Source organism: Aotus nancymaae, unplaced genomic scaffold (genome assembly GCF_030222135.1).
Source record: "Aotus nancymaae isolate 86718 unplaced genomic scaffold, 86718_ANA_hifiasm-v0.15.2.pri h1tg000029l, whole genome shotgun sequence".
In the NCBI taxonomy this organism is placed as follows: Eukaryota; Metazoa; Chordata; class Mammalia; order Primates; family Aotidae; genus Aotus; species Aotus nancymaae.
Genome location: NW_026988442.1, coordinates 54,243,478 through 54,259,380, shown reverse-complemented (window position 1 = coordinate 54,259,380; position 15,903 = coordinate 54,243,478). Strand labels below are relative to the sequence as shown.

Below are 15,903 nucleotides of genomic sequence, written 5' to 3'. Positions count from 1 at the left end.
GTGAGATGTATGATGACTTTCTCTTTCTCTCAACAGCATGGCATGGGCATCCCCTCCATTTCTATTATGCTTCATGAACTCATCAAATTACTCCACCATGCACGGTGCTGTGATGTCACCATTATTAGAATTGGTACATCAGGGGGAATAGGTAAGATGGATTGATTTCTACTATTAGAACTCAGTGATCCCTACATACATAGTGCTGCCAAAATATACCATCATATTCAAAGTCCAGCAGAAGCCCAGATGGGCTAAAAACTGTCAGAAGGCTGGACTGGAGGAAATTTAAGGAAATCTGCCCACATTGTCTTTTTCTTTTCTCCTTTTCTTTCTTCATGGAAACCCACAGGGAGAGATCTCACTGCCTGTTGCAGGATGGTCTTAGGTGTTTATATAAAGAGTAGAAAATTTGCTAGAAAATATGTTTTGAGGGTAGGGATAAAATTCAAGTCTTAGAAATTTTTTCAAGAGACAGAAATAAACGTGTTCAAGTAAAAAAAAAAATCACAAAAATTTCCCAGTTTTATCAGCTAAGTGAGTGAACCGCAAAGCTCTTAGAAAAACACTGCTTTGTGCTCACATCAGTTACTACATTACCTCTGTTGGCTGTATCTTTTCCTCATCAGTACACCAGAAAGAAACCAGGCTGGGCTTTCAGGAAAGGCTTAAGTGATGCTTCCTAAAGTTTTCACAGAGCCTCCCACCCTTCCTTCTTCTTGGCTCTTCAGGCAGCTGTAAAGAGGCCTTGTTTTTGCTTTCAGAATGTGTTGTGATGAAGTTTAGAGGAAACATCTTCTTCAGCTTTTTCTTAAGGAGCACATCTTGTCAGGGTATGATTTTACCATGTCACCAACATGCAAATACATATTGCACGTGGTAAATAGAGAAGTTTGGTTGACAGGGAGATAGAATTGAATGGACATTAGAAAAAGGGCTGAGATTTGGGAATAGAAATGGTCGTAGAATTAGACATTTTTGGAGCAAAAAGGGATGTCAGAAATCCTCACACGAGGAGCTGGAGACATGGTGCATTCAGTATCACAAAGCCACCATGGCTGAGCCTTGCTTCACTAGAAATTAGACATGTTGGAAAAGATAATGGCCTTTCCACAGCTGTGCTCCAGGAATAAAGTCCAGCCAGGGCCCTTACATCTGGGAGAAAGTAGGACCTTTGTGGATGTCCATCCAAAGAGAGAAGTAGAGTGCCAGCAATAAATGTTAGATCAGGCATCCCTCTAGATTGTCATTTATCCAACAATACCTCAAATAATCAGTAGAAGGGAACAACGCATTTGGGCATGAATTTCAGATAAAACAGCTATTAGAGTTGCTCATAATTCTTGGGTTGTGGGGCACAAGGATCTGCCTCCATAGCCCGTATTCATGCATTGTAAAGTCCTGACCGCTCCAGTTACCACTTGATATTAATGAACACCAGCCCGGGCAAGGTGCTTTGATGACCATCAAGCTCTTGGCAATGGTCTTTTACTTCACGGCAACATGATACATACAGCACATAGGCAGTACCAATATCACAATGAAGGCCTATGTATAGTGGCAAATTAACCCTCTGTGCTGGTGTGGACACTTTCATTTTGAAGTTCTGTCCTCAATAAGAACTCTTAGCTTATCAATTAGATGTATTTGTTTATTTTGTTTTAAGCAGCATTGCATTTGGAGATGAAAGATGTACAGAGTATTATGTTGCTCACACGATCCCGTCCTACATGAGCCAACACACTTTGATAAGAATAAAGTACTCAGTTAAATAGTATGTTGACCATTGAGAAATCTTAACCATCACATAATACACTAATACGTTTAAATATTAGGATAGCATATAAATAACATCATTTTTATGTATACATTTTCAACTCCCCTCTCAATCACTTTCTTAGGACATTGTGAACAATTCAAGAAGCCACTTACTTGGCATGTTTAAAAAGTATCTGGCTGGAGGTGTGGCTCACACCTGTAAATCCCAGCACTTTGGGAGGCTGAGACAGTGGACCAGTTGAGGTCAGGAGTTTTAGACCAGCCTGGCCAACATGGTGAAAACCCATCTGTACTACAAATACAAAAAATTAGTCAGGTGTGGTGCTGTGCACCTGTAGTCCTAGCTACTCTGGAGGCTGAGGCAACGGAATTACTTGAACCCAGGAGGGAGAGGCTGCAGTGCGCCAAGATCATGCCACTACACTACAGGGTAAGACCCCATCTCAAAAAAATAAGTAAATACAAAATATTTCACCCATCAAGGATCCATCATCAGTGGCCACCTTGGGTCTCTAGTTGGATCTTCTAAAGGATTTTGTAATTAAGCCTACTTCCATCAATATCAAAATTTATGCCACCAGAAGGATAAGGCTATACTCTATAGCAGGGATTAGAAAGCCTTTTCTGTAAAGGACAAGATAGTAAATATTTTAGGATTTGCTGACTGTGTGATTTTTATTGCAACTTCTCAACTCTGCCACTATAACTTGAAAGCAGCTATAGATGGTATGTAAATAAATGGGTGTGTCTGTGTGATAATAAAACTTTATTTACAAAGACAGGTAGGATTTGGTTTATGAACCATAGGTTTGTAGAGCTATAATCTATGGCATCTTTGTGAAAGCATTCACTCATTCAACAAATTTTTATTGAGTACCTATAATGTAGCAGGCACAGAGCTAGACCAGAACTATGAATAGACATTGTTCTTGCCTTTATAGAGTTTATGTTCTATAAGAGAAAAAGATAAACAAATGAGTAATTATAAAAAGTGTTAAGACAGAGAGTCTCAGGCATTTATCAAGATATATCTTCTTATTCAGGCTCTAAATAGAAACCACACAGGGTCAAAACTGGGTCAAGGCTAAGTCTGGGGAAATTCAATGTAACCTATCCGTGTTGCCTTTTAATTTTTTCATTTGTCTGTTTCCCTTCTGTGGATTCAGATCTTTTTCAGGCAGTTACTTGAGCTGACACCTGAAGAGTGACTTGGTGTTAGTGTGATGAAAAGGTGGGGGAGGATCAGAGAGCATTCCAGGCAGGGAGACTAATAGTTGGCAGAAAACAGTTTCTTAAGTAAGCCCAAGTCCCTCGAGCAGCTCAGACTTTGTAGCCAAGGAAGGTCAGCCAAGACGCCTGATTTACATGGAGTCAAGGAGGGAACAAATGTGACAAGAATCAGAAGAAAAAGAGGCTAGAGATGCAAAGAAATTACAGTAATCAAGAAGTCGCAGAGAAGATTAAATACTAAGAAGTCACATTGCTTTATGAAAGCTACTTGCTGGCAGGCTTATTTAGTTTTTTCCTGACCTAATTTATTCAAATGTGAGCCCAAAAGCTGGCACTAATTTGCATGTCCAAGAGTCATGTTTGTCTTGAAATCTAAACCCCATCACATTGTAAATGTGCATTTGGAAAGACAACAAATGTAAATACCTCTTCTGAATGTTATTTAATTCATTTGGAAAAGAAAATAATTTTAAGGTTGAAAACAGGAAGACTCATTAGCAGCTAGCATTAATGTTAGCAGAATAGGTTAAATACTATGTGTCAAAAGTAAACTCTAAATGATATTTTTCTGTAATCATTTATTCTCACATTGCAGGGATTGCACCAGGGACTGTTGTAATAACGGATATAGCTGTAGACTCCTTCTTTAAGCCCCGGTTTGAACAGGTCATTTTGGACAACATCGTCACCCGAAGTACTGAACTTGACAAGGAATTGTCTGAAGAACTGTTCAACTGTAGCAAAGAAATCCCCAACTTCCCAACCCTCATTGGACATACAATGTGTACCTATGATTTTTATGAAGGTGAGAACAATTTATAAACTGTGAAGGCAACAGAAAAATGCCAGCCAACTCTTTGTTATTCAAACCCATAATTTATATTAAAAACTCTACTTTAGAAAATTAATATTTGTGTATTAAAAAGGAACCAAAACATCTTTTTTTACTTACTAAAGCATAGAAACACAAGAACATAATGAGCAGCAGAGAAACACTCAGAATGAATTTATATTGAGGGCGGATTTAATCCTCTAAGAACAAATTGAATACTAAAATGCAGTTAGTGATGTTCACAAAATCTTATCTCTGTTTATGCCTTTAACTTAAATGAGCAGCTCTAAGAGAAGGGAAGTATGCTGATTCTACGTTTCTGCCATTCATCTGTACCTCAAAAGGGATCTTATCCCCAAGAAACAGTGGGCCAGAAAATGGGAAGAAATGATTGGGGAGGGCGTACAAATCCCACGGGATTGCGTGCTCTCAGAGTGGGGTTTTTGTCTCTCAGCCATGAATAAGAGGTTTGGGAACCCCTTACAAAATTGAAGGTGACTGCCATGTAGCAACACTTGCTACTAGGGATGAAGGGCCAAGGGGAAAATACCTTCAGAGACAGACCCTATTCATCCCAGAAGAAAGAATCTACATAGAGTTCGTACCATGCCTTGAAGGGTATTTTGAAATCTGGCAGTATAGTTGTATTCATTTCAAAATCCATACTATTTCATTATAAATTACTTTTATTTTCCCTTTGGATCAAACTTAAGGTATTATATTGAATTTTAAAAAATTATGTTTGGAGATAGGTCACCTTATCTATACATTTTACTTCTGGTTAGTAAAGGTGGTTTTACCACATATTTGTAAAATAGGAGGGCTGTCGGGGTCTGATAGGGTTGAGACCCTCTGTCCAAGGCCACTCACAGTCCCTCCATCTCGAGGGTCACTCACTGATGTGTTAAAGCAGAGGTTGCAAATGGCAGCTCGTTGAAGTCAATGTTTCCTTTGGCTTGCACAGTATTTTTTTAAAATGTCAATTATTTTGCCAACATTTATAATATCTGGAGATTTTATATGAAAATCCACATTTCTGGCTTTTTGAAATAACTAGCATTTTAAAATGTAGAATTATATATGCATGGCAGCCTTGGCAAGCCCTGACCCACATCTGGGGCTACGTTTGCTGAAGGTTAGGTGAGGCTGCTCCCCTCAGACCAGACACCCTCGTTGACATTACCTGCTTGCCTTCTGCGATGTCTGTGTTTGAATCAGCTTAAATAGCACTCTGTTAGAGGTGTTGGCGGGCAGCTCTAATGAGAAGAGAAGGAACAAGGAGAAGCAGACTGCCAGGGGTGAAAGTAGCATGAAAGAGAAGAGGAAAGGGAGAAAAAGAGAGAAAAGAGCACTAAAAAGGGGATTGCGAAAATAACGGATGGTGACAGAGTGCTATTATCCCACTTGCTCGAATCCTTCCAAGCTTTCTTGGGAGTGGGGAGGGATTAGGTCTATTTCTGGGTATGCACAGGGTGCAGGAGGAGTAATGACATCACAGTTTCCTCTCCTTGCTTCTGTGCCCACTGGTGGATACAGGTGAAATTCACTGGTGAATGAACACTGGGGGCAGGCTGGAAAGGAAAATGTGATCACAAAGAGTGGCGTGCAGCCCGAGAGGTGTGCGGAAAGGGGGAAGGTGGACGATGTCACAAAGGGCATATGGAGAGGCACAACATCCAAGCACAGTCCTGCTCCTCAAGGAGCTTAGCAGCATTGAAGCCTCTTTTTTTTTTTCTCCCGGCACCTGTCCCTGGGTTATTCTCCAGTCATTGGAGCAACCTGAGATTTTCCTCAAAGGGCACCTCTCACAGCAACGCCCTGCTTGCTGATGTCCCTGGGCACAGTGCTGGCTGCGGCAGCCACTCAGCGGTTACTGACCCCAGAACTGAGGCCCTCAGCCATGGAGGCTCCATCCTACATATGAGACTCCTGAGCCAGGGACAGCCTCACTCCATGGTCCTCTGGTAGGAAGATTCACACAGCCCAGTATATCCTACATAGGGAGCATGCTGCAGAATTAGAGACAGCTGCAGAGTGTTCCAGTCAATAGCAAGCCTCTCGTGATGTCGCTGCCAGTGGGGTGGGACATCAAGTCACTAAATGTTCTCTCCTCCCTTTCAGGCCAAGGCCGACTAGATGGAGCACTGTGCTCCTTTTCCAGAGAAAAAAAGTTAGATTACTTGAAGAGAGCATATGAAGCTGGCGTGAGGAATATTGAAATGGAATCTACAGTGTTTGCAGCTATGTGTGGACTCTGTGGTCTAAAAGGTAAGTTTTTCATGAATGATTAGGGTCAAATTCTCCTCTTTCATGAAGCTACTTTTACACCTTAGGAGAAGAAAAAGGGGTCCAGTTAGATATTACTTTGGGTTGAAAGCATGACGTATAATTGTATGTAATCTACATTATCTCATAATGTCTGGTGAGTGGGCGGGACATTATTCCTATTATGCAAATAAGGAAACTAAACCTCAGGGGTCAAAAGCAAGTTGCCCAAGGTCACCAGCTAGTTGGTGACATGGTCAGGGCTCGACAGCAGGTTTGGTCTCCTTCATCCTGGCAGTGGCTGCTAGTTTCTATTACAATTGAATTTATGGAGACAAAATACAAACAAAATATTCCTAAAAGTGTCCATCAATCATAATTTTAAATAGCATGGTCAGGGGAGGATGAGAGGAGAATATGCTCACATGAATATCTGAGGGAAGAGCATTCTGATCAATGCAAATCCAAGGCCACAGGCAGGAGCATTCAGGGAGAATTAGAGGAACAAAGAAGAGCTCAGGAGGGGAGAGACGGTGGTGGAGAACGGGAGGAGAGAGGGAAGGTGTGGAGATTGTGTGGGTCACTGTGAGAAAGATGACTTTCACTTGGGGTGAATGGGAAGCCATTGGAGAGCTTTGAATAGAGAGGTGGCTGGATCTGACCAGTGTGTCAACAGAATCGTGGTGGCTGCTGAGCTGGGAAGACCCAAATGGGGTCAAGGGAGAAGAATAAGAGGGCGAATGCAGTAGTCTAGTGAGAGTTGATGGACAAAGTGATAGCAGTGCAGGTAGTGAGAAGTAGTCAGATTGTAGAAACATGGAAACATGTTGAAGACAAACCCAACAACATTTGCTGACGACTTGTGTAAATTTGGGGAGAAAGGCGGGAGTTAAAAATGACTCCCATGTTTATGGCCTAAACTACTGGAAGCACGAGGTTGTCATAATTGGGACAGAAAAAATGTGGGTGAAGATGTTGGAATGGCAGACATCAAAATGGGTCCAAGCATGCAGGTGAATTTACAAATCTGGAGTTTAGGTGGGTCATTTGGACTGGAGACATAAAATTCTAAGTTGACAGCATATAGATGGCATTTAAAGCTATGCAATGGATAAGATAACAAACAATGAGACACAGATGGCAAGAGGTCCTTGCTTAAACGTTAAAAGTTAAGGGAGATTGGAGAGACCAAGGAGGAGTGGCCCATGAAACTGGCAGTACACTGGGGAAGGGCGGCATCCTGACATGCAGAGAGAAAGGCTTCAAAGATGTAAAGAATTACAGCGCAATAAAGCTTCATTTTTATCATAAGTGGAATTTGACTTGCAATACTTGCCCTTATAGTCCATCAATTTTAATCTACACATAACAGAATATATGTGGTCATATTTCTAAGAACGTGCTTTAGAAAAAAGTTATAGTTCTAAGGAGATTAATTGTCGAACCACTATCCTTAACTACTTGCATCTGTCAGAATATACATTCATGTAAATTCTTGGTAAAATGTAGGAAGAACAGACAACGCATCTTTGTACTTTTTTTTCTTTTTGATATCGTATCCCTCAGTTGCCCAGGCTGGAGTATAGTGGTGGGATCTTGGCTCACTGCGATCTTTGCCTCCTGGGTTCAAGCGAATCTACTGCCTTAGCCTCCCAAATAGCTAGAATTACAAGTATGTGCCACTATGCCCAGCTAATTTTTGTATTTTTGGTAGAGAAGGGGTTCCACCATGTTGGCCAGGCTGGTCTTGACCTCCTGACGTCAAGTGATCCACCTGCCTTGGCCTCCAAAGGGCTGGGATGACAGGCGTGAGCCACTGTGCCCAGCCCATCTTTGTACTCTTTTGAAGGACATTGCTAATACCCCCTTTTAGAGAATAATAGCATCTGCTTTTCTCTCTACAAGTTAGTGGCAGTGGAAAAGCAGCACCCACACAGCCTGCAGGGACACCTGGATTCAGATGTTTCTGCTCCAGGAAATGCCTCTTCACATTTCTTTATCATATAAACAAATGATCACCTGAGTCATGTCTCCATGTAATATGTAAGTGTTGCATAATTTGTTAACCAATTTATTAATAGTTAAACATAAAATGCCTAGTTATCAACATGTTACCTTCGTGAAAACCGGGTGATGACCACCATTTCTTTCTCAAGAGGCACCAACTGGCAGCCAAGAAGAGGTCTAGGCTTTGTGGACCCTGGACTCTGAGTCTTTCTTTCTCTCTCTAGGATGATGCAGAAACCGAAGTGAAGTTATTCTAAGAGCCTTCGTGTCCTTGCTGCAAATCTTTGTGACCTTGCTCTCTCTGCTACCTGCAGGTTCCTCTCCTGGATGCTTTCTTCTCTACATTTCTGTAGTTCCTGCCACCTACTGCATTTTCTTTTTTATGATGCTGCTGAACCTGTTGGTAGCTGATTTTAGCCTGCAAATAGCTCTTTCCCAGGCCACTGCTGGAGTCTTTCATGGAGTAGACCCCTTCTAGGCTGCCAACATTCACACTAAATGTTGCATCTGCAGCTCTGTAATTCTGTAGGTCCTGGGGGTATTTCTATCTGGATGTCTTCATGGTGTCAGGGACTCTTTATCTCCCTCAGATACTACTGTTTTAAAAGGTGGATTCCTGGTATGCTGCCCCCTGGAAGATCAGCCACCAAGTATAGAGACAAAAACCCCATGCATAGGATGCTGTCATATTCTCTTCTTTCGTTACTACTTCAAAACATCCTGCTCTCATAGCACTGAAGCTTGGAACCTGGCACCTGGCACCTTTTAATTTTAACCCACTTATAACGCACTTTGTGTGAGCCAGAAAAGCTTGCTCAGGGACGGGCTGAGAATGCATTCACAGGCAGATGCTGAAACAGGAAGTTAGAGAGGATTTCCAATGGCAGGCAATATGGAAAAAAGGATTTCACCTGGCACCAAGAACCCACGGCCCTTTGGCATGTCTCCTTGGCCCCCTGCCTGCCACTGTTAGTTATGACCCACCCCATCCTCTCTCTCCAGACAGCCTTCTGGGACCTATTCTGTTCCTTTAGTACTACCAGATGACTGGATAACCAATATGAATTCATACTAAGGAGATGGCTTATATGATGGCTTCAGCATATAAATAACAAATTTTTACACAAACAAAGGTCTTCTAGAGAACCACTGTGCTAACTTAGATAAATTACTCACTGAGTTTAGACCATTTCAGAAACAGATCTTTCTATATCTACTGAGCAGGAGGCGGCCATGGGCCCACGTGGATTACCACTTATTATCTTTGCAGTTAATATCATACATCTCCCCCTAAATCTCGCCTCCTCAAAGAAGTCTTGCATGACTACCTAAACTCACTCACAATGATGTCATTTTATTTCATGTCTCTGCTTCACATTTACCACCAGTCTGTTTATATATTAACATATATTATTTCATGTGTATTAATGTATAAAGGCACATATTGATTATTTCTATTCATTAGACTATAAGTGCCTTAAGAACAGGGACCTTGTTTGTCATTGCTGTATCCCCACCACTTAGAATAATGCCTGCCATATGGGCTTTCAATAAGTATTTACTGAACAAGTGAATGAATGAAAAAAAAATGGCCACTAGACTCTTTTTGACCATAGAAAATGGCCATTGCAAACTTTAACCTTCATTCCCCAGCCATATAAGTGGCTTAGAATTATCTAAAAGACTTAAGAGTATCTCTTAATTTTCCACATAGGAGGAAGTAAAGCCTTAAAGTCAAGCCTCCCTTTGCTCTGAGGTCTATACAAATATTTATTTTGCTAGATCTGCAACCTCTGGGTCTCCCAATATTTGATAGGTGGTCAAACTACCTATAATAAAGCCATTGACACCCGTTAAGTCACTGTTGCTACCCTGATCATATTATCTTAGAAAAGAATGTTGGGAATCCAATGCTGTTTTAACAAAGATTCAGGTGAAGGGAAATAGTAGAATTCACCCAATTATTCCAAAGCTGAATTTTCAGCATAATGTAAACCTGTACAGTGGAAGCACTGTGCAATGCTCAATTAATGATCCCCTATCATTTTATAATATGCACATATCTGTGTCTCTCTTAAAATCTACTTTAAGCCCCAAACATTCTGATTAAAGATGATAATCCTCTTGCACTGTGAACTTGTGATAAGTATGGTTAACTTGTATTCATATTTTAAATACAGTGCTGCCTTTTGACACAGGCTTGCATGACAACATTGCATGACAATACACAGAGCCTAATATGTGTCTAAGATTAGGTTCTGCTTAAATCCTCTTCTACGTCTAGTTGTTCGCAGCACTCACGGTGGCTTTTCTTTGAAGAATTCAGTATTATTTCCTTGGACAGACACTGGTAATTTAGGGAAATATTTAGTCTTTATAATATTACCTTGGTACAGTTCAATGAGAGGGAGCACTCGAATCTTGACTTTAATTCCATGTTGATATTCTTCTGCTGTTCCCAATAATGAAGGATATTGGACTCTGAGAACTACATGAGGATTGTTCATAAAGGTAAAAAGTTACTACAAGGATTAAAGATTATAATCAGTTTGGAGCTAGAGTATTTCTTAACTCTAAAATGAAGATAAATCCAGATTTTGAAAAATCCTTACACCAAGGTACAAGGTGGCCAGTTGCAGTGCTCTTCACCTTTACAAGAGTAAAACAGACTGTAGCTCAGAAAGGGTATAACTTTCCCACCTTCTCAGAGCTGGGAAACAGGTGAGCTGGACTTTGAACCCAGCTCTCCTGACTCAGGCCCCTTTGCACCCTGCCCGCCACTTCTTGCCAGCAGCCTCCACGTGGAGACAACACGTTCATAGTCTCTGGACAGAAGAACCAAAATGTGCACCACTAAAAGTCAACGCAGATTTTTCCATTTTAAGTGTTGTGAACAGATAGTTGTGCCACTGCCACAAGCAAACCCTAAGGGCTGAGCACATACCAATTGACTTAGTGACGGAATCAAATAAAATATTCAACAGATACTTTAGTAGTATGCAGAGCCCTTATTTTGCCAAGAAAAATCAGTCACTGTAGCTGGAAAATCAGGCATAAATGATACGTAATTCACTTATTACTTTTCCAGGGACAAGATTTGAAAAAATGTTTCTTTTTGCTTTATTTTAACCAAGGTCTATAGTTTCGTTTGATTAATTTTAATTCCCCCCTCCTAGCCTCTGTTCCACTCTTCCCTCCCCACTGCCAACAACTCATACATTAGAGATCATTTAGGGCAATTGATTCTACCCTTTCTGTGGCTGTCATTATCTATGGCCCTCCTCTCCCCTGCTATGACCCGAACGAGGCTATCTGGATACCCCTGGTGAGCCTCCACCCCCACCTCCAGTAAGTACACAAGGCTCCATCCTTTGCCTATCACGCAGCATCTCTGGTTAAGGGTCCCACACCTGGCAGGAGTCCAAGTCCTCAAGGTTACATCTGGACCTCCTGGAGATGACAGCAGGTCTCTGAACTAACCAAATCATGTGAGGCATGTAAGCTGAGGATGTGGACTTGTGAAAAGCCTCTAAGATCTAATCCACTCTTTGCTCAGAGGATGAAATGATGTCTCGAGAGTATAATTGACCTGCCTGAGGAAACACAGATAGACTAAAACAGAGATGAACTAGCATAGAGATCTCCTGTCTGCTCACCACCACTCTCTCCACTATTCCATAAGGTGCAAAAAAGTAATATATTTATCCATTGAAAGATGACCTGTACTTGCCTCTATTTGAAAAAGCATTTGCAGCAGCTTTCAATGAAAGAAGAATACATAATAACATAATTTAAACAGAGATTTAAAAAAATAGGAGGCATTTATTTAAGGAAGTAGATAGGAAGGCCTCCTTTTTTTTTTTTTTTAGAATGACCACAGGTCACTGCAGCCTCCACCTCTTGGGCTCAAGCCATCTCCCCACCTCAGCCTCCAGAGTAGCTGGGACCACAGGTGCATCCGACCACTAAATTTGTGTGTGCGTTTGTGTGTGTGTTTGTGTGTGTGTGTGTGTGTCTGTGTGTGTGTGTTTGTGTGTGTTTCCAAAGTTGAGGTCTCACTTTGTTGCTCAGGCTGGTCTTAAACTCCCAGGGCTCAAGCAATTCTCATGCCTCAGTCTCCCAAAGTGCTGGAATTATAGGCATGAGCCACTGTGCCTGGCCAGAAAGTCTCAGCATTGAAGAGGCCACCCAGGAGTACAATACTTAATTTAAACACCTGGATTGAGCTCTGAGGTTCCTGGAGACCAAGCTGTAAATGAAGACATTGTGCATTATATAGCCACCAATAGCTAATAAACAGAAACATTTGAGGTTTGTTACAAAATCTTGATACAAATGTTAAACTTAAGTGAAATTATCAGCTATATTGTAATGGGCAGTGTCTGTAATAGCACCTGTATGAAAGATATGGGACAATTCTTCATAGATATAATGAATTGGTTCTAATTTAGCACTGTTTGGGTGCCCAAACAACTGGGGTCCAAATATGTAAATTTGTGGTAATGATGATTCAGAGATAGAGTTTAAAGTCATTAAAGCCGTCATTTTCAAACATTAATATACAAATAATTTAACTGGGAAGATTTTTTTTCATGTAGATTCACTGCCCTTTCCCAATCCCCATCCCCAATTCTGATTTGGTATATCTGGAATAAAGCCTAAATATCTCTGATTCTGATGCAAGAGGCCAGTTGAACACATTTTGAGAAACACCAACCTGGAAGAACAAATTGTTTCTATGTCTCTTACCGTTGACCAGCCCGTTTGAATATAAATTTTCCCTACCTTGTTTTTAATAAGCAGCCAACAGCCTGAAATTAATGCTTCAGCAGAGATACAGAAAGTGCAAAAGCTCTGGATTGTTGATTAAAAAACATTTCCTGTCCTTTACGTGCCAGGCATAAAGGGAGCAAAGGTGGTGTTTGCTTAATAAACTCAAAGCCTTCAGGGGCAATGGCAGAGGGTATGAACATAACCAGGAAGAAGTGGAAGAAAGGCCAGGCTGGGAACTCCAAAGTTAATCTTTGCTGCTTTGCCATTTTCCAAAGACCAGCCCTGTTTGGCTTCTGCTGTGCACACGCGCCCAGCCCTGCTATCTTTGCCCATCGTTCATGGGAAAAACTTGTTGGAAGTTCATTCTGAATCAGAGAGGTGGGGTTGAAGTGGTGGCCTGTAGGAGTGCGTGGAATTTTAAGGGTTCATGAGTGAATTTTCAGGGGCTCTGGGACCCCTGAAATTATACACAAATATTTTGTGTGTATAGGCATAAGTGTATTTTTGTGTGTGAAAAGAGATTCTAATTAAGACTTTCATCAGATTTTGAAAGGGGCCATAAATAATCTCAAAGGGCTGAGAATCACTGGGCAGTTCTAGTTCAGCTCAGGGTGCCTGAGGCTCCATGTTCAGGTCTGTGTGCTCCCAGAACATTCTAACCCCAGGTCAGTTCACTGACAATCTCCTTGGTAACAGCTAGGTCACTAAGTATCTATCTCTTCCTCCCCAGCAGCCACCCTCCCTGCCTAATCTGAGGATTATGCTAGCAAAGCTGTCAGGCTTAATTTCAGCAAATTGTTTTGGGTAATTAGTCCCTTTTAATTGCTCATGGAAATAGTAATTTTAGGTGACAAGATTATTATATGCTGCTTGTTAGTGGATTCTCCAGGGTCAAGAAAACACCACTGAGACTGCTATGGCCTGTTCTTTTCTGTCTTTGGCATTCCCCTTGAAATCCAGAAAAGACATTTAGTAAAGTCGGTTCCCACTCTGTGAAAAGTATAGAGCACTGGTTTTCTTTTATCCTTTTGCCAAAGTGAAGGATTAGAGAAGGACTTTCAACTTTTCTGTGCTACTGCCAGCCCATGTCAGGCTTCACAGACTTGCTGATCATTAACTTGAAAGGTTGTGGGAAGTTTCTAGCTCTTCCATTTGCTTGTTTACCTCTATAGCCAAGTTGCTTTATAACTGACTGAGTTTTGAATAAATAGGGTCCTAGTGATGAAATATTTGACTCAGCTCAAGTTGAATATTTTCATTGCTTTTCACGTCACTGAACAAGAGGGTGAGTCTGACCGATGGGTCAGGGCAGGTTGGCCTGGTGTTTCACCATGTGCTAGCTCAGGGGAGGAATGGTGGAAGGTGGAGAACTCTTATTAGTTTAGGAAGCTAGGAGTTGATTGGCTATGACTATCTGTGTAATACTTGGCCATTTGGTTGACCTTTCTAAGCCCTCATTTAATAATCCGTCAAAAGGGGACAAAAATAACACCTAGCTCAAGGCACAGCTGTAAAGGATTAAGTGATATCATAAATGCTTGGCATGTAGCAATAACTAAGTCAAACAAAAAAGATACATGGATTGGAGAAATGTGGAGAAATACATAGAGAAAATATTTCTAAACTGATACATCTGATAAAAGATGATATACAGAATATACAAGGAACTCAACTCAATAGCAAGAAAACAAATTAAGAAATGGGCAAAGGATCTGAATAGTTTCTAAAAGAAGACATACAAAAGGCCAACAGATATATTTAAAAAACGCTCAACCTCACTAGTCATCAGGAAAATGCAAATTAAAACCATGGTGAAGTATCACTTCATACCTGCTAGAATGGCCATAATCAAAAAAGACAAAAGATAAAAACTGCTGGCAGGATGTGGAAGAAAGAGAACCCTTGAATGCTGTTGATGGGAATGTACATTAGTACATCAATTATGAAAACAGTATGGTGGTTCTTCAAAAAACTAAACATAGGATTATGATATGACCTAGCAATCCCACCTTGGAGTACATATCTGAAGGAACTGGTATCAGTGTGCTGTAAACAGACATCTGCACTCCCATGTTTATTATTACTCTCAATAGCCAAGATATGGAATCAACCCAAGTGTCCATCAGCAGATGGACAGATTTTTAAAATGTGGTATGTATACACAATGGAATACTATTTTGTCTTGAAAAAGAAGGAAATTCTCTCATTTGCAACAAGATGGATGAATTTGGAGGCTATTAAGTGAAATAAGCCAGGCATAGATAGACAAATGCTATATGATTTTACTTATATGTGGAATCTAGAAAAATCAAACTCATAGAAGCAGAGTAGAATGGTGGTTACCAGAGGATAGGGGAGCAGGATGGGGAATGAAGAGAAACTGGTCAAAGGGTGCAAAATTTCAGTTACAAGAAGGAGTAAGTTTGAGCGATCTATTGCATAGCATAGTGATTACAGTTAGTAATTATACTGAAAAATCTCTAAGAGATTTTAATTGTTTTTACCACAAAAATGCAAGTATACGAGATGATAGATGTGTGAATTATCTTAATCATTTTATAACATATACATGTATCAAAACATCACATTGTACCTCATAATTATATGTAATTACTATTTGTCATTTAAAAATAAAGATAGCATGTATAATTATAATTACAGTATACTACTTCTTCCTAAATCTAGATCTTACAAAAAAGTCTAAAGTAGCAGAGAGGTCAAAGAAATAAACATTACCCTCATGCCCAACTCTCTCCATGCCTTCAAAGTTTGTTAATGTAGACACATCTAATCACATATGCACTGAAATCCTTTTTAAAATTATGCAGATTCAGGTGGAGATTATTACACTGTTAGCAATTCAAAGTGGTTAACACTGATTTCAATGTGGGTAACCGCATTCCTTGAAGTTAAAGATTTGATGTGAAACTGACAATAAAGAATTCATGTGGCAGTCAATTTTTCTCACTGATGAAACCAAAGACATTGCCCTTATGACAACTTTTCAAAAATGACAG

General features: G+C 40.5%; 2 protein-coding genes across 4 annotated transcripts in view; one reads left to right on the top strand and one right to left on the bottom strand.

Annotated features, from left to right (window-relative positions):
- CCDC148 (coiled-coil domain containing 148) overlaps window positions 1–15,903 on the bottom strand; it is a 459,375-nt gene that overhangs the window by 152,740 nt on the left and 290,732 nt on the right. The window lies entirely within an intron of this gene.
- The window catches only part of UPP2 (uridine phosphorylase 2), a 33,711-nt gene that overhangs the window by 13,273 nt on the left and 4,535 nt on the right, over window positions 1–15,903 (top strand). For all 3 annotated transcript variants that reach the window (XM_064382743.1, XM_012454895.3, XM_012454894.3), the window contains 3 exons: window positions 37–151; window positions 3,605–3,814; window positions 5,963–6,109. In XM_064382743.1, the coding sequence (XP_064238813.1) occupies window positions 37–151; window positions 3,605–3,814; window positions 5,963–6,109 (472 nt within the window). The remainder of the gene's footprint in view (window positions 1–36; window positions 152–3,604; window positions 3,815–5,962; window positions 6,110–15,903) is intronic.